Here is a 17,803-nt window from a genome sequence, read left to right as displayed (position 1 = left end):
AGGGCCTCGGCTCCCATCCTGCACAGCAGCCTGAAGTGGCTGTGCAGAGCAGGGTGAGCAGTGCGGCAGTCGCAGTCAAGGGCTGGATCCACACTTCTTTGGGACCCGGCGCACTGTGCGGGTGGAGCCTTTTCAGGGGCGGGGCCTCGGGGCGGGGCCTGGCTCTGTCCGAGTGGGAGGAGCCTGGGAGGGGCCTGTGGCTGCGCCTGGCTGCGAGGTGCGAGAAGCCGACCCGGCAGCCGCGGCTTCTCGGCGCCCGGCCCAGCACCTGCTGCCCTCGCCCGGCCCCGGGCGGCGCTGCCATGCGCCTGGCGCTGCTCTGGGCCCTGGGGCTCCTGGGCGCGGGCAGCCCATTGCCGTCCCGGCCGCTCCCAGATATAGGTGAGTGCCTGACCAGAAGTGGGCCGGGGGTCGCCCTGGGAGGACGCGCGGGGAAGTCGGGAGGCCCTGGGGTCCTGGGGTCGGCCGGAGACCCGGAGAGACCCCGATCCAGAGCACAGCCTGCCCTCGTCTGATGTTCTGGGCCGAGGACCCGGCGACGGGGAGATGAAGTGGGGAGGGAAGGTGGAGGGATGCCGGCGCCCCCGGGCTGGTCATCCTCTGCAGGATCCCCGCGGACACTTTCAGGCTCCGGGACTGGGCACCGCGGGGCCTCGCCCAGCACCCTCTCAGGATCGCGATAGTGGGGCTCTGCTCCCCGGGACTGACGTCTTCGCTCCTCTGGGGCCTAGCTGATCGTTCCACCCGGTGCCAGGGCGCCGAGTAGGCACGGCTCCTAGGGTTTGGCGAAGAGGGTAATTCCTGGCCCCTCATCCCAGGCCCGAGACGCCGGCACCCCTCACCCTGGTGCTGATCCCACCAGAAAGCTCGCCGAGCGGGAGGGGGCCCGGGAGGAGCCAGGAATGGGAGAATTGGCCAGGAAAGAGGCTGGGACACCAACTCCTCCTTGGAACTTTCACTTCCCGCTGCTGTCTTGGGCTGGGGGCCGAGAGGGCAGGCGGGGGTGGAGTGTCCGGAGGAGAGCGGGCTATTGGGGGCGGGGGGCGGACTCCGGGAGGAAGCAGAGGCTGTGGGGAGCGGGTGTGCCTAACTGGGCATGAGGGGTGTTTAGGGAGGGGGGTGTTTGCAATGCTCACCCAGAAATGGGCGTTCCCGGCATCTCTGATGTGAGGAAAGGGAGGGTGAGTGGGCACTGGGCCACAAGGCTTCGCCCAGTCCTGAGAGGGGGCGTTCCAGGGGAGGAGGGGGTTGGGAGGGAGTGGGAACAGGGGGAGGGTCCCTGTGAGAACCTGGGATTGGTCTGAGGGGGACAGGGAAGGACAACAGGCTGGGCAAGCTGAACTTCTTTCTCTGGGGACTTGTGGATGGTTGGTGGGATGAAAGGGAAACACTGGAGAGAAGCCCCCACCCATCCCCAGTATTCTCCTTTAAGTCCCAGAATGCAATGTAGGAGTCCTTCAAGCAGAAAAGAGCCTTGATGGGTTGGGAGCCAGGTGGGTCAGAGGGCAGCAGCCACCTCCACCCTGGCACTGATTCTCTCAGCACTCTTTTGGGGTGTCCTGGGAACCCTGCAGGTGTCACTGAGGAGACGCAGGCAAGGCCAGAGAGGGCCCAGAATGGACCTCTGGAGCCCCAGATCCTTCAGGACAACCCCACACTCAGCCTAGCAGAGGCGCTTCAGGTGAGCCTCTCTCTCCCCTCAAAGAAATACATTCACACCCCCCACCACCCTGAGTAGTCAGGTGTCTCCAGACAGAGACAGGCTGAGAGCGGGTGAGTGGACTCCACAGCAGCATGGCCATCCCACATCTGCCGCCTCTCCCTGCACACCCCAGCACCTGGCTTCACTTATCCCCCCCACTCCCATCTACACACACATCTGTCTGCCTTAGCCCCACCCATGTCGTCCATCTCCACTGAGGCCAAACTTGCTCTCTTGGTCTCATGTTGTCGGTTCTCTCAGTGGGGGGACTTGGAGAGGGTCGGGCCCCACCAGATACCCTCCCCTCCCAATTCTAAAGCTGAGTCAGAGGAAGGGCTGGGGCCTGCACTGGGCCCTCCATGATGCTTCCTCTCTGGGCAGGAAGCCGAGAAGGGGCGGCTCAGATACCTTCCTTGACCTCCCCACACAACCCCCCAGAACAATGCCCCAGGCCAGGCAGGGCTTCCTGGCCCCTCCCTCGGGATCCCCCCACCAATGATCTAATCGTTGGTGCTCTCCTAAGGGCCTGAGGGTTTCTGGTTAGAGAAGATAGGAGTTACAGACAGGGCCAGGGAGGTGACATGCCCTCTGGTGCCCACAGACCAGTCTGCCTGAGGCTTTGCGGATCAAACTGGAATTGGATGGTGAGAGTCATATCCTGGAGCTGCTGCAGAATAGGTAATAATGATAGCAGTAATGTTACTAATAACAGGACTAACAACTTATATAGCATCTATGATGTGGTACTACGATGTGGTACTTAGGTACTAAGAGCCTGAACTCACTAAATCTTTGTAACAACCTCTATAAAGTAGATACTGTTTGTATTATTATTGGCCTCATAGATGAAGAAGTCAAGGCACAGAGAGGTTAAATAACTCCCCCAAGGTCACACAGCTGGTGGGTGCTAAAAACTAGATTGGAACCCAGATAGCCTGGGTTTGTAGCCAGTCTATGGCCCAACCACCATATTCTGCTACTTGAGGGGAAGCAGGACGGCCAGGGGGATTGCCTGGCCCCCAGCCGCCCCTCTACTGCCTCCAGCCCTCAAGCTGTCACTGCACTATCCTAAGAGGCAGCTGATCCTGCCCTCCTTTTTCTTCATTCCGCAGGGAGCTAGTCTCAGGCCGCCCAACCCTGGTGTGGTACCAGCCTGATGGCACCCGGGTGGTCGGTGAGGGACATACTCTGGTGAGTCAGGCCATCTTGTGCCCTGTTTCTGGCCCGAGGGGATTAAGGGAAGGGGCAACTGGAAGGTGGCATTCCTAGAGGATGGGAGGACACTGCATATCCTCACCAACAAGCTAGCCGCCTGGCTCAGATCTGGCCTGGCCTTCAGGTCAGCACTCATGTTTCTCTGCTGTAGGAGAACTGCTGCTACGAGGGGAGAGTGCGTGGCTACACGCACTCCTGGGTCTCTCTCTGCACCTGCTCCGGGCTCAGGTACAAGGGGTCAATTCCATGATGGTGGAAAGAGTGAGGGTAAACGAGGTATGGAGCTTGTAAGCTTTCTGACTTCCTGCATCTTTGCTTAGGGGCTTAGTGATCCTGTCCCCAGAGAGAAGCTACTCTGTGGAGCTGGGGCCCGGGGACCTTCAGGGTCCCCCAGTTGTCTCCCGGATCCAAGACCTCCTCCTGCCACACCACACTTGTGCCCTGAGCTGGCCCACATCTGTGCTCCCTCGGGCTGTACCGGAGCACTCCCTGGGACAGCGTCACACTCACCGGGTGAGGAGGGAAAGCAGGAGGGCTGGGCTTCTGTTGTTCCTGGGGTTGGCCCCCTGGCCCTCAGAACTATTGGCTCATAGTAACGGCAGCTCCTGCTCATGGAGTGATTTCGCAGCACCAGGCGCTGTGTAAACATTAACTCCTTCACTCACCCCAGCAACCCTGGGGCGTAGGTGCTATCCAGAGCTCTGTTTTAGTGAGAAAACTGGCTCTAAGAGGTTAAGCGACTTGGTCAAGGCCATTCAACTAATACATGGTATTTCCAGGATTTGGATGCAGGCACTTGACTCAAACCCTTCATCTGTCTTATGATCCAAACGCAGAGAGCTCTCACTTGGATATAGCAAATACATAGTTACTGATCATCAAGCAGTAAGAACCCAATTTATTCAATGGGGATAATGGAACTACTTACCTTATAGGATTACTGTGAAAATTAAATGAATCTACATACATATATATATATGTATGTAAATGCTTAGAACGCCAATCTGTCTGGCATATGTTAAGTATTTCATGGTGTCAGCTATTTTTTTTTTTTTTCCTAATTTGGAAAAAGCACGGAATTTGAAGCCAGAAAACCAGGGCTCTACTCCCAGCTTCATAACCTATTCTTAGTCCACTTGGGCAAGTCCCCGGCCTCCCAGGCTCTCAGTGGTTCTCTGTAAAATGGACTCTTCACTGTCTTCGCTTTGACCACACAGGGTGGGTGTGGACACAGCCTGGCCAGGTGGGCGTGGCTGCGGGTGGTGACTGGTGGGTGTGCCTGATGCTCCTTCCTCTTGTCCACAGTGGAGGCGGGACGTGGTGACAGAGACCAAGATTGTTGAGCTGGTGATTGTGGCTGACCATGCCGAGGTGAGCTGGCCGGGCCCTGGCTGCCCTCCCCTGGCCTCTGACAGCCGTGCTACCTTTCCTGGCCACTTTTCTTAACCCGCAGGTCAAGAGGCACCGGGACTTCCAGAGCCTCCTGAACCGCACCCTGGAAGTGGCCCTCCTCCTGGACACAGTGAGTGTCAGGCCTGACAGCATGCCTATGGCCCCCAACCTCGGGAACCCCTCTCCTGAGTCCCAGTTCTCTTTCAGTTCTTCAGGCCCATGAACGTCCGGGTGGCACTAGTGGGCCTGGAGGCCTGGACCCAGCACAACCTGATAGAGATAAGCCAGAACCCAGGTCTCACACTAGACAGCTTCCTCCACTGGCGCCGGACAAACCTGCTGCCTCGGTTGCCCCACGACAGCGCCCAGCTGGTGACGTAAGGCCTCCCCCAGGGTCAGCCAGCAGGGTCTGGCTCTGCTTTGGCCTGGCCAATTTCACACCCCAACTCCCTCCCTGAGGGCCTGATGCTCTGGCCACTTTTACTTTGAAGCCCTAACCTTTGACCTCTCAATCCCACAGGGCCACTTCATTCTCTGGGCCCACGGTGGGCATGGCCATTCAGAACTCCATCTGTTCTCCTGAGTTTTCAGGAGGCGTGAACATGGTGAGCTATGACCACATCTCCTCCCCATTCCCCATCTACGTCCTGCCAGCTGTGGCGCCATATATTCATGGAAACCCCCAGCAAAGTTGCCAGCCCCAAGCTGAGGGTATAGAGGGCAGGGGTACATGAAAGTTGCCCCTCGCCTGTGGCCAGCTCATCATGTCTTCACCTAGAAGCTCTGCCCATTTCAAGGGGGCGGGGGGACAGCTGAGGCCCAAAGGACAGCGGTGCTCTCCCAGGGCCATACAGTGAGATATGGGGAACAGAGCTGAGCCAGAGCCCAGGTTTCCTACCACCCAGGCCTGGGCTCTCCTCCTGGTTTAGAAGCACTTAAGGAGGGAGGTGGGACCTGCTCAGGGCCCAAGAGGCCAGATGAAGGGAGAACAGGAGCAATCAGGCTGGTACTCGACCTGGGCTATCCCCTCCCCAATGACAGGACCACTCCACGAGCATCCTGGGAGTCGCCTCCTCAATAGCCCACGAGCTGGGACACAGCCTGGGCCTGGGCCACGACTCCCCTGGGAACAGCTGCCCCTGTCCGGGTCCAGCCCCAGCCAAGAGCTGCATCATGGAGGCCTCCACAGAGTGAGTAACTGCAGGGTGGAGGGTGGAGGGGGCAGGGGCAGGTCCGCAGCCCCAACCTCCTTGCTGTCATCCCCAGCTTCCTGCCAGGCTTGAACTTCAGCAACTGCAGCCGACAGGCCCTGGAAGAAGCCCTCCTGGGTGGGATGGGCAGCTGCCTCTTTGAACGGCTGTCCAGTCTGCCTTCTATGGCCAGTGTCTGCGGAAATATGTTGGTGGAGCCCGGCGAGCAGTGTGACTGTGGCTTCCCAGATGTAAGCGCCTCCCCCAGAGCCTTGGCCCTGCACCTCTGTGCCCTCACCCTGGCTCATCGGCTGTCTCCAAGTCCCCAGAGCCCCTTTCCCCGCCTGCCTGTCTGTGGGGACAGCAGGCAGACTGTGGGGCTCCAGCTCTCATCTGCCGTGCAAATGCCTAGGGTTCCGGCTCCAGGAGGCGGTTGGGGTGGGGTCCCAGGCCCAGCCTGCTCTGATGCCTGGCCGTCTGTGCCCTTCCCTACAGGACTGCACTGATCCCTGCTGTGACTACTTCACCTGCCAGCTGAGGCCAGGGGCCCAGTGCGCATCTGATGGACTCTGCTGTCATAATTGCCAGGTGGGCACAGACTGGACCGGCCACCCAGAGCCCACCTGCCAGGGGCCAGGGTGGAAAAGGTCACTCCAACTCCCAGGGCCTGGCTGGATTTGCCCCACCCCCACACTGACATTCACCCACCCTCCACAGCTGCGTCCAGCTGGCTGGAAGTGTCGCCCCACCAGAGGTGACTGCGACTTGCCTGAGTTCTGCCCAGGAGACAGCTCCCAGTGCCCCCCGGATGTCAGCATGGGGGACGGTGAGCCATGTGCCGGTGGACAGGCTGTGTGCATGCAAGGACGTTGTGCCTCGTATGCCCAGCAGTGCCAGGCTCTCTGGGGGCCTGGGGCCAAGCCCGCCGCACCGCTCTGCCTCCTTACTGCCAATACCAGAGGGGACGCCTTTGGGAGCTGTGGGCGCAACCCTGATGGCAGTTATGTGTCTTGTGCCCCTCGGTAAGTGAGGGAGCCTGGCTCCTCCTCTAGGCCTGTGGGCATCTTGGCTCCACCACACTGACCCTGTACCTCCTCCCTCACCCCAGAGATGCCATGTGCGGGCAACTCCAGTGCCAGGGCGGGAGGGCTCAGCCTCTGCTGGGCTCAGCCCGAGATCTTCGCTGGGAGATGCTGGAAGCCAACGGGACCCAGCTGAAGTTGAATTGCAGTTGGGTACACCTGGACCTGGGCAACGACGTGGCCCAGCCCCTCTTGACTCTGCCTGGCACAGCCTGTGGCCCCGGCCTGGTGAGCAGCCTCAGTGGACAGGACCAGGTGGGGAGGGATGTCGGAACTGCTGTGAGCAGTGCCCAGGCCTCGTTAGCCACCAATGCAAACAGTGCAGTCTCTGAGGGGAGTTCAGATTCTCACTTCAGAGGGGGCAGAGTCCGTGGTCCTGTGAGCCTCGGTGTCCCCATCTGTAAAAGTGTGGTGGGCCTCAGCCTCCCAGTGCCAGTAAAGCGTGTTAGAGGGTGATCTTTGCTCTTCTCTCCCCACTGGGCAGGTGTGTGTTGAGCAGCAGTGCCAGCCAATAGAGGTCCTGGGAGCACAGGAATGTCGAAAGAGATGCCACGGGCATGGGGTGAGCTGGCATGGGGGGAGATGAAGGGGAAGCAGGGGAGCCTCTGGGAAGGAAAATAATGGTGGGCTTTGCAAACAGACACACCTGGGTTCTAATCCTTGCTCTACTGTGTCTTAATTGTGGGACCCGGGCAGGTTATTCACCTCTCTGAGCTCAGTTTCCTCATCTAACGGGCATAATAGTAGTACCCACCTCCTGGGGCACATGAGATGAGTACAGCACTCGCTCTGGCACAGTGGCTGGCAGATAGAAGGCACTCACAGCGTGCGTTCAGTCTAATTTCCTCCGCCGCTGGCCCCGATAGAGTCCCTCTCTCCAGAGCGGTCCACCTCCTCATCCTCAGCACACCTCCCAGCCGTGCTGGGAGGAGGCAGGACATCTGAGATCCTGAAAAGCTGGGGACAGGGAAACACGGCCCCGAGGGCCCAGCTCCTCACTGTCCCACCTGTGCATCCTAGGTCTGCGACAGCAACAGACGCTGCCACTGTGAGGAGGGCTGGGCACCGCCAGACTGCACCACCCACGTCAGAGGTAGCACGGGGCAGGGGCAGGGGCAGCTGAGAGGGCATCCTTCATCGCCCCTATTTTCCTGATCCCTTCACTGCTGGTTCCTTGACTCCCTGTGACCCCTGACCCTTTCACCTTTGCTGATCACCTAACCTCACCCACAGCAACCAGCTCCCTGACCACAGGGCTGCCCCTCAGCCTCCTGTTGTTGCTGGTCCTGGTGCTCCTTGGTGCCAGCTACTGGCACCGTGCCCGCTTGCGCCAACGACTCTGCCAGCTCAAAGGACCCAGCTGCCAATACAGGTACCAGCCTCCCTGTTACCAACTCTCTCAACATCTCTGTTAAGGACAGCAGCTCTGGAGCCCTGCTCCCACCCCCTGGGCAGCCCCCAGACCACACCCCATACAGCCCCTTCCCTATTCCCTTCACTTTTTGTGCCCCATAACTCTTCACCTCACATGTAGACCCAGGTGGGGCCACTGTGGTACTAGGACCATTTCTCTCCAGGAGCCCCAGGGCTGGATGAGTGGGGCCCTCCCTCAGGCTGATCAGCTTCCCCTCCTCACCTCTGATTTGGCCTAAACCATGCTCCAAGGGGCCACATAGGATTAACCCCACTCCAGGGCTGCCTATGGGCACAAAATGGCCTGAGGCTGAGCCCTCGCCCTGCTTGCCTTTCTCCATGCTCAGGGCAGCCCAGTCTGGTCCCCCAGAACGCCCAGGACCCCCACAGAGGGCCCTCGTGATGCCAGGTGCCAAGGTAAGTCTGTATGCCAGAGCAGAGAGGGCCCCGACCCAGCCAGGAATCCAGCCTGGGCCCTGGGGTGGGGGTGTCCAAGGCTCTGGACTCAGAGATAAGACTTGCATCGCCCATGAGTCAGTCACTGGAGTCAGGGCCAGCCCTCCCGCCACCTCCCCTGCCGCAGGCTGAGAAGCAGAGTCCAGTCTGGACTGGGAGGGGCAATCACCTAGAGGAAGGGGCGCTGAGCTCTGTGAGCTGGCCAAGCCAGTGGCTTTCAAAGGCGGGTCTACCTGTGCTCCCAGCAGTGGCGCCCCAGGAGGGCATGAGGGGGTGCTCAGAGTGGTCTTCAGTGTGCCAGGACCTGATGAGGCCCTGGTCACCAGGTGTAGAAGGGCTGGTGAGTGCCTCTGCCCTGAGCCCCCTGGATCTGATGACAGGAGTGTGTGTGTGGAGGTGGTCTGCATGCCTACCCCACCACTTGTCACCCCCTCTGCATGCAACTGAATAACCGCACGCATGCACAGCCCCCACTGCCCCTGGGGCCCTGGCTGCCCATCCCTGAGCACTAACACCTCTCTGCCCACATCTGTCTTTCTGCTCCCTCCCCTGTCCCCTGCCTGTCTGCTCCTCCTGCTCTCTCAGCAGGCTAGTGCTCTTGGCTTCCCGGCCCCTCCTTCAAGGCCGCTGCCTCCTGACCCTGTGCCCAAGAGACTCCAGGTAAATCTGGGCCAGGCCTGGTCCTGGCCCAGGGCAGGTGGGAGGCTTGGTGCCCAACCGCAGCTCTCATCCCTGTTCCCTGCCAGTAGCACTCGTCATTAGGGGACCAGGGTGCCCTCAGCCTTCAGACACTCTGAGCCCCAGAAGCAGCAAAGGGTGAGCCTCCTGCCTTGGTTTCTACCACCATCTAGTGGTCAGTGGTGGGACTGCAGTTGGCCAGGGACCACCCCTCCCCCTCCAGTGACACCCCCCCCCACCTTTCTCCCCTGAGGCCTCTCCTGGCATGCGCTCAAGCCCCATGCGCATGCCCCAGTTCTCTCCTGCCCCCTGGCTGACTTTGCATGTTGACCTGAACCCTTGGGGAGACCCATCGCATGTCCACTGCCCCTGGCTGTGCTCTCATAGTCACTGCCCCTCTCTCTGTTCAGGCTGAGCTGGCAGACCGACCCAATCCCCCCACCCGCCCTCTGCCCGCTGACCCGGTGGTGAGGCGCCCAAAGGTAACCGTGGGGGGAGAGAAGGGCACAGCCTCTCCCCCCACCCAGGGCCGTGGTGCTGGTGGCAAGACGCCCTCTGTGCCTGAGGCCACATACCCCAGTGGCATCTTTAATGGTAACAGGTTCGTTTGGAGACACAGGTGACCTATGGTGCCACCTCTCAAGCTGGTGCTCCCCAGCATCAGTGTCAGAGGTGAACAACATGATATGCTCTCCCAAGCTTCCTTCTCTCTCTCAGCCACAGGGGCCCACCAAGCCCCCACCCCCGAGAAAGCCACTGCCTGCTGACCCTCACGGCCGGCGCCCTTCTGGTGATCTCTCTGGCCCTGGAGCTGGAATCCCGCCTCCAGTGGTACCCTCCAGGTAGGAGAGGAGAGGAGAGGCGTGGAGGATGGGTGGATTGGGCGAGTGGTCTGGGAAAATAGCACCTCTGACCTTTTTTCTTGGCTTTCCACATTCCAGGCCTGCGCCGCCGCCCCCAGCAGCGTCCTCGCTCTACCTCTAACTTCTCCTGAGGTTCTGCTGCCTCCAGCCTGGACTTAGGACGCCAATAGGCAGACCTGACCCCTGAAGCCCCCCACGGTGACTGAAGGAGCCAGAGCCTGGACGCTGTGGAGCAGGAGTCTTAAGACACCGGGTATCTCCACTTGCTGTCAAACAGCATTCTGGGGACTGGCCCACGCCGCGGCATCTGGGGGTTGGGGAGGGTCTGGGAGCTGGACGGAGATGAAGTAAGTGCGCACAGCCTGTCTGCTGAGTTACAATAAAAGCGAGGTCTTGGGAGCACGCCTCTAAGTTTGTCTGCTTTGGGAAGGAGGGTCTCCCCAATTGCGATTCCAGGTCTGGCCGCCAGGAGACGCTGCCGCCTCAGACGAAGACAGGATAGGGAGGGCTAGAGTCCCAGGCTGGGTGAGAGGATCCCTGGGATGCTCGCGGCTTGTTTCTGCCTAGCCTGTGATGTCTCTGCATAATCCAGTACCACAAAGAACGCTGTATGCCCTCTACCACCCCCAGTCGCCAAGTTCTCGCCCCCAACGCTGCGCGGCCTTTTAGCGGCGGCCACTGACAAACCCGTCAAGCTGTTGGACTCGCCTTTCCCCACCCTCCGACCAGTGGCTGGGGAAAATGGAACTAGCTGGTGTTCTCAGAGCCCCGGAGCTGGGACAGGGCGGGGCAGCGGCTCCCACGATTCCGAGGCTGCACACCTGCCTCCCCCCTCCCCCACCCCACCGGAGGGTTTGGGAACAAAGGTGCTTTGTACCGGCCCGCAACCACCTCATTGCTTCGTCTTGGAGACTGTGGCCTTCGTTCTCCCAGAACGAAGGTGTGGGGTGGAAAGGGACAGGTGCCAATCCCAAGGTAAGCATCAAGCTTGCCACTTGAGGCTCTGTAAAGGGTGGGGTGAGGGGGTCCCCGGGAGGCGATTTGTCCCTTCCTCTCGCTGTATCTCTAGACGTCCAAAAAAAAAAAAAAAAAAAAAGGAGCAATGTGCATAAGATGGCTGGATAAACTTCATGGATCCTCGCCCCGCACCTCTCTTGCCTCTTTCTGAGTGAGAGGCGTGGGCCCGTATTTAAATCTTCCAAAGATTTAATCAGGCTTTCTACCCTGTATTATGGCTTTCCAGGTGGTGCAGTGGCAAAGAATTCACTTGCCAATGCAGGAGACGCAAGAGACGCGGGTTCAATCCCTGGGTCGGGATGATTCCTTGGAGAAGGAAATGACAACCCACTCCAGTATTCTTGCCGAGATAATCCCAAGAACAGAAGAACAGAAGAACCTGGCGGGTTACAGTCCATGGGGTCACAAAGAGTCAGACACGACTGAGCAACTGAACACACACACACACACACACTATATTAATTGTTCTTGTTTAGTCGCTCAGTCCGATTCTTTGCGACCCCCATGGACTCTAGCCCGCCAGGTGCCTAGCGATCGAACCTAGGGATCGAACCCGCGTCTCCCGCACTGCAGGCGGATTCTTTACCGCTGAGCCACCAGGGAAGCACCCTGTACTAACACAAGCACGAAAGACAAGACCTCTCTAAAACAAGTCCTAGACAGGGGACTGTGTCCCTCCTCGCCGCCTCCTTGAAATGGGCCCAACCTCAGCAACAGCTTGCCGAAGCTGGAGAGCGCTGCGGCGCCCAGAAGGTTAACCACAGTTGGCTTTGAATGAAGAGGCGGAGACGCGACCCCATTGGTGAAAAGTTATCCAGGGGCGTGGCCTGTGAGTCTCTGCACCCCACCCCACTTCTCGCAAGCCCCACCCCAAACCTCCTCTGCACTTTGTACCTTTCTCGTCGCGACTGCGAAGCGGACCGGGACGGGCCGGGCCAGACCACACCAGACCTAGGGGGCGATGCGGCTGCAGCCCCTGCTGCAGACTGTCCTCTGGGCCGTGCTCCTCAGCTCCCCTCTGCGAGGGGGCTGTGGCCTCCGCCTTGCGGTCTACTGGAACTCCAGTAACCCCAGGTAGCCGGGCCGAAACCGGCGGGCGGCGAGCCGGGCCTGCACGCTCCCGGGCCGGGCGCGCGTCCGACACTCGCTCTGTGCGCGGCGCCGCCTGGACCCGGCCGCGCGCCGGGGATCCTTTGTTTGAGCCGGCGGGGGAGGAGGGAGGGGCGAGGCGCGCCTGGGGTCCCCTATGCCAGCCCGCACACGTTGGAGGCGAGCGGAGGACCCCAGCCCGAAAGGCAATCGGTGGGGTCTCAGAGCCGGGAGCTGGGGGAACCTCAACCTGCACTCCGAGCCCCGCCCCCCTCGCTTCTGTCTTGGGGATCCCCAGCGTTCCTCCGGCCGAAGCTGGGGCGAGCGGACTTGCGGGGCGCCGGAGGGGGGTGGTTACTCTTGTGAAAGAGGGTTACTCTCCTGCTCGCTTGGCCTCCTCTTTGGCGCTCGGTCTTTCTCCTGAGCTCATTCTAGAACGCTTTCATCTCAGTCATTATTGGCCCTTCTATTTCTGTGCAGTCTCGGCCCTGCCCTTCTAGAGTTGAATCACCTTTAGGCAAGTCATCTGACCTCCCTAACCTCAGTTATCTCATCTGTAAAATGGGGTAATAATGACTAGTACCTTGGGAAGTCAGGTAGACTGAAGTCATGTGTGTCCAAGAGGTAAAGGCTGTACAGATATAAGCGACTATTTTCTGTTTCCTGATCTGCCTGCCTTGGAACCTGTATGTATTTTCCCTGTTTCCATGCTCCTCCCCAATTTTCCTTGCCTCTCTCTTTCTCCATGTTTTCCCTTCTGATTTTCTACTTAAAACAATCTGTGACTCTGTTCGTTTGTTCACTCACTAACATTTATTAAGCGTGTACCGTGTGCCCGGACTTGTGCTAGGGCGCTGGGGGTTAGAAATAAGACCTAGGCTCTGCCCTCTGGGATCCTGAAGGATCCCTGGGTGAGCAGACTTCAGAACAGGTCATTACAATACCAATGCTGTATGGTGAGAGTTGTTGTTGTCTTCCGCCTCTGAATTCCTCTCTGTGTTCCAGACCACTGCCTCTGAATGACTTGGAAGATTGGTTAAAAATTCAGGTTTCTACCCCCTAACCCTGAGGTTTCTGACTCATTCATTCCATTCCCAAATATTTATTAAGCATTTTCCTTGTGCCTGACACTTTTCCAGGCACTAGGGATGCCGCGGAACTAAACAAAGGCCCAGCTTGTGTTCCAGCGGGTCTGAGCTGAGCCCAGGAATCTGCAGGAATCTGCATTCCTTATCACAACTCCAGATGCAGGTGGTCTTGAGACCACCCATTGAGAGAGAGTTGGGGGCCTTTCATAAGTCAAGTTGGGCTCTGTGTATGATGAGCATGGGGGTGGGAGTAGTTCATGCTTTACTTGATGCGGGAGGGGTTGACGTGTCCTAGGTCCTCCCACCCGTACTGGCTCCCCCGGTGTCTCCCAAGAGGTGGAAGGGAGTCCTGAGGAGGCCAAAGATTGGGAGATATGTGGAGGGGGCTCCAAATCTGGCACTTTGTTGTCCTGGCAAAAAAAGGAGGGGGAGGGGAGGTTCCCACCATCCACTCTTTTTCTTTCTTTCTTACTATGGCATTCTTTCAGCATCGAATTGACATCTTAAAAAGGCAGCCTTCCTCTTTGTGAATCAGTTAAAGAGGATACTGTTCCCAGACTCCATCTCTAGTCTGTGACTGCACTGTGGGCCCAGATCTGTGCCCCTTGCCTCTGTGCCCCAGCTTCTTCACAGCAGCCATCCACCTAACATTCGTCAAGCACAGGCACTACACCAAGGCTTTGTGTTGGGCATTAGAGCTAGAGAGGGGTGGCAGCTCCCACCCAAAAGCTAGGGTGTGGGAGTGCCTTCTCACATTTGAGCCATGTGGTTATAGGCCCTGCAGTCCCTTAACTTCTCTGAAACTGCATCCGTTACCTCATCCGTTTCTTGCACTCTCTTTGTCTCTCAAGAGTTGTCAGTCTGGGGAACTCAAACACCTTCCCAAGCTGCTCCCGCTCCAGTGGGTGGGGGACTGGCTGGCAGGGACCATTGGGAAGGGGTATCTCTGACCCTCGTGCCCCGGTGTGCTGTGCCAAGGAGCCCCTCTGCCCTCATCTACCTTGTGCCTGCAGGCTGCTTCGAGGAGACGCCGTGGTGGAGCTGGGCTTCAAGGATTACCTAGATATCATCTGCCCACACTATGAGAGTCCAGGGCCCCCTGAGGGCCCCGAGACATTCGCATTATACGTAGTGGACTGGGCGGGCTACAAGGCCTGCCGGGCTGAGGGGCCGAGTGCCTTCAAGCGCTGGGAGTGCTCCCGCCCCTTCGCTCCCTTTGGCCCTGTTCGATTTCCAGAGAAGATTCAGCGCTTCACACCCTTCTCCCTTGGCATGGAGTTCTTGCCCGGAGAGACCTACTACTACATCTGTGAGTGAGGATGGGCACCCTGACCACCTCCTGGGGAAGGCAGGGAGGGGAGTGGGGCTACCTGCCATTGCCAGCAGTCAAGGCAGAGAGCCTGAGGGGTGGGGAAAGGAGAGGAAGGAAGGCCAGGCCTCGGAGGGGGGAGCAGGCAAGGGTCCAGGACATGGTAGGGGGACATCTAGAGTGAGCTGATAAAGAGACGGGGCAAGGAAGAGGAGCCGGGCAAGGTGACATGAGGAGGGACACGGTGGGCACCTAGATGTAGCCCCAAAATAAGGAAAAGTTTTCCAGGGAATTGGAGAGGGGAGAAGTTGGGAGGGTTTTAAAGTGACTCTGAAGCATGCAAACTAGCCCATGCTAACTTCTTCCTCCCAATTTCCCACCACCCAGCAGTGCCAACTCCGGGGAGTCCTGGCCAGTGCTTGAGGCTCCAGGTTTCTATCTGCTGCAAGGAGGACAGTGAGTGGGTTGGGGCAGGGGAGCAACCCTTCTGGCTAGTGTTGGGCCCTTGGGAATGGGGGGAGCAGGGGGAAGAATCTGGGAGCATTAGACTCTGGGGGGCCTCTTCTTCCCCCTTTAGCCTGTGGGAGCCTCCGCTGCACAGTGGGAATGGCATCTCCAGGGGCAAGGCCCTCCAAGGCCTTCACTGAACTGGTAGCCTCTAATGGCACCTGGGAGGAGACCTGCAAGTCAGGGCTTAGAGGTGGCAGATTATGGGAGGGATTGGCTAGTTTGGGAGACCCTGAAGAAAGGGGTGGGAGTGCCCAACTAACGGGCAGAGCAAGAAGGAGGCTGCGGAAGCAGGAGGACCCATCCGTGCTACCCCTCCCCTCACAGAACCTGAGTCAGCCCATCCTGTTGGGAGCCATGGAGAGAGTGGCACGTCAGGGTGGCAAGGAGGGGCCACTCCCACTCCCCTCTGTCTCTTGCTGCTGCTGCTGTTCCCAATTCTGCGACTCCTGAGAGTTCTCTGAGCCAAGCGGACCCTTCCTGGCACCCCCAGGAACCAGGGCCCTCCCAAGACTCCTTGGAGAGGAGCCCCTGCCCCCTACCTGAGCTGGGAGTGCCAAGCCAGACAGACAAGATGGAAGAGTGATGGGGAGGTCTGAGGTGACCCTTCCAGGTATTGGTCTCCTCATCACAGGCTGAAGAGGAGCCACAGGGGAGCAGCGGACAGCCCTGGGCACCTTGGGGCAGAGGCAACACAAACATAAGGTCTCCATCGGCGGCTTTGATGCTCAAATCCCTGCCCTCAGGAAGGCTGGGACTTGATGGGATGGCATCCTGGAGCCTGCTGGGGGCCAAGGCGAAGACCTGGGGACAGGCGGATTGCTGGACCAGGTCAGGCAAGAAGCCCAGGCCTGCCATCTGTCCCCGGTGCCCTGTGGGCCTCTTCCCTGGGGCAGCACCTCGCCTCCCCAGAGGACCACTCACTTGTCTTCTGTGAAGACGGACTTACCATGAGGTTGAATTTCATGCCAGTTTGTATTTTTGTAAGTGTCTGGACTTCAATAAACCAACTACCCATCTTTTTGTTGCTTTTTCCAACCTACTGCCCTCTGCCCTCTAGCTCCTTGCCTGACACTGGGCCCTGGAGGTGGGGGGGGTGTAGAGCGGGGTGCAGGGGGCGGGGGGAGTGGCACAGCAGCAGAGCTCCCTGAAGTCTCTGCTCTCAGCGTGGCTTGGCCTGACCCCCATGCCAGCTGTGCCCAAGCCATCCATGCCAGGCCGCAGTGGGCACCCCTCTGGGCAGTGTGGGGCGGGTGTCAGCAGCAGCTGTGGAGCTTGGCACCCTCTACCACCTCTCTAGCTGGTTTCCTGGGCTGGGGAGGGGACAGGTGCTCCTGATAGCCCCCACATACACACTCGGGGCACTGCTCAAGCTTCGGCAGCACCAAGCAGGATGTTGGGAAAAAGGCAAGGGGTAGTAGAAAGAGAGCATCTGGATTTCAGAATGCCTGGGTCCCTGAGAGCTGGGTGTCCCCCCACTCCGTAAGGGCAGCCTGGGCGGTGCCTGGCCTAGAACTGAGAAGGTGGGGTCAGATCAAAGCCTCTTTCCCCAGCGGCCTCTTTGTTCTTCGCTTTTATAAGGAGGAGGGGGTGGGGCCGAGGAGGGAGGGCCCCCTTTGCTCTCAGCCCCACTCTGTCTCTATCACCTCTGGCAGGCAAAGCTATGACGCCCGCCACCCCAAGACTAACCAGTGACCAGTGACCTGGGGGGAGCCAAAGAAGGGGTGCCCCTTCCCCCGGTGCTACGCTCTACCCGCCCCGGTGCCCCACAGCTTCCCCTGGCACGGTGCCGGCCCGCCTGGCACCCAGCCAACGATCGATAGGTGGATGTTGTGCTGATTAGCTCGGCGGGGCTGCGGCGGCAAGAGGCGGCGTGTGAACATGCGCGTGGAAGGGGCGGCGGGCGGAGGGTGCTAGAGGTCCAGAGACTGATGACCAGGCCCAAATGCTGGAGGTTTTCGAACCCCTGCCCCACCCCTTTGCACACCTGGCTCACACCCCGTCCTTCTGGGTTGTTTCCATCGCTCTGGCTGAGGCCTGGGGCGGAGGACAGCACCCAGGACGAAGCCTACATGAGTTGACCCGCCCCCTGATTCAAGGCCGGTTTCAAAATGCCGTATCTGGAGGTGCATGTGCTTGCGTATTCGTGTCAGGGCCCTCCCCCCAAAACACGATTCTTAGCGGGGGCGAGAGGCCAGAGGGAAGAGGGTGAAGTCTGAGCTGAGGCCTGAGCTATGGGCTCGGTCTTCGGTCCTGTGTTCGAGTTCAGTCTCTACTGCCAACCAGAAGGTGTCTATCTGTCGCCGTGGAAACCGACTGTATTGCTACCTCCGCCCCTCTCCAGTGAAGCCAGAGGCGACGCAGGCCGGGGATGACTGGTTAGACCAGCACTAAGGACTGCGGGCTTCTCATCCTGCTCCCAGCGGCCGCAGACACCCTCCCTTCGCGGACCAAGCCCGGCGCGCTCGCTCCCGAGCCTGTAGCCGGCGCGCGGATCTCGCCGCTGATAACGCATGTGCGAAAGAGACGCGGGGCCAAACCGGCTTTCCCCACACTCAAGACACACGCCCTCTCTCTCAGGCAGACGCGCACACTTGGCACAGACACAGGCAGGCCCTCGCCGGCTCCTAGCTCCCTGCAGGTGTGAGGGTGGACACCTGGGCCGCCACGCACTTGGGCTGGGGAGGGAGAGGAGGCGGCGGGGGAGACGCAGGCCCGCCGGCCGCAGGCCTCTAGCCAGCCCCTCCCTACACTCACTTTCCGCCCAGCCTGGGCCTTGTGTGGATAACTGATTCAGTTGCG

The 17,803-nt window shown here is 59.5% G+C and overlaps 2 protein-coding genes across 15 annotated transcripts; both read left to right on the top strand.

Annotated features, from left to right (window-relative positions):
- Positions 1 to 189: 189 nt before the first annotated feature.
- ADAM15 (ADAM metallopeptidase domain 15) lies at positions 190 to 10,384 on the top strand. 10 transcript variants are annotated; one of them, XM_055584089.1, is made up of 23 exons: positions 190 to 381; positions 1,575 to 1,681; positions 2,304 to 2,380; positions 2,815 to 2,893; positions 3,069 to 3,145; positions 3,238 to 3,430; positions 4,223 to 4,288; positions 4,371 to 4,439; positions 4,517 to 4,686; positions 4,830 to 4,914; positions 5,351 to 5,499; positions 5,576 to 5,750; positions 5,995 to 6,087; positions 6,217 to 6,521; positions 6,608 to 6,809; positions 7,066 to 7,143; positions 7,602 to 7,674; positions 7,815 to 7,953; positions 8,342 to 8,411; positions 9,039 to 9,110; positions 9,539 to 9,729; positions 9,846 to 9,970; positions 10,070 to 10,384. In XM_055584089.1, exons 1-23 carry the CDS (start codon positions 303 to 305, stop codon positions 10,120 to 10,122), a joined length of 2,727 nt encoding a protein of 908 aa, XP_055440064.1. In that variant the 5' UTR covers positions 190 to 302; the 3' UTR covers positions 10,123 to 10,384. The 10 variants fall into 10 exon arrangements, with proteins under 10 accessions (XP_055440064.1, XP_055440063.1, XP_055440067.1 ...); XM_055584088.1 differs by having other exon boundaries at positions 9,036 to 9,110; XM_055584092.1 differs by having other exon boundaries at positions 191 to 381; positions 9,539 to 9,610.
- A 1,497-nt stretch (positions 10,385 to 11,881) lies between these two features.
- Positions 11,882 to 16,031, top strand: EFNA4 (ephrin A4). Of its 5 annotated transcripts, none has more exons than XM_055584086.1 (4): positions 11,882 to 12,082; positions 14,199 to 14,494; positions 14,885 to 14,925; positions 15,329 to 16,031. In XM_055584086.1, the coding sequence occupies exons 1-4, from the start codon at positions 11,970 to 11,972 to the stop codon at positions 15,452 to 15,454; spliced, it is 576 nt and encodes a 191-aa protein (XP_055440061.1). In that variant the 5' UTR covers positions 11,882 to 11,969; the 3' UTR covers positions 15,455 to 16,031. The 5 variants fall into 5 exon arrangements, with proteins under 5 accessions (XP_055440061.1, XP_055440060.1, XP_055440062.1 ...); XM_055584085.1 differs by having other exon boundaries at positions 14,882 to 14,925; XM_055584087.1 differs by having other exon boundaries at positions 14,882 to 14,950; positions 15,472 to 16,031.
- The last annotated feature ends 1,772 nt before the right edge of the window (positions 16,032 to 17,803 follow it).

Source organism: Bubalus kerabau, chromosome 6 (genome assembly GCF_029407905.1).
Source record: "Bubalus kerabau isolate K-KA32 ecotype Philippines breed swamp buffalo chromosome 6, PCC_UOA_SB_1v2, whole genome shotgun sequence".
NCBI classification, from domain to species: Eukaryota; Metazoa; Chordata; class Mammalia; order Artiodactyla; family Bovidae; genus Bubalus; species Bubalus kerabau.
Note: the sequence above shows the minus strand (reverse complement) of the source record. Positions and strands in the feature narration are given on the sequence as shown.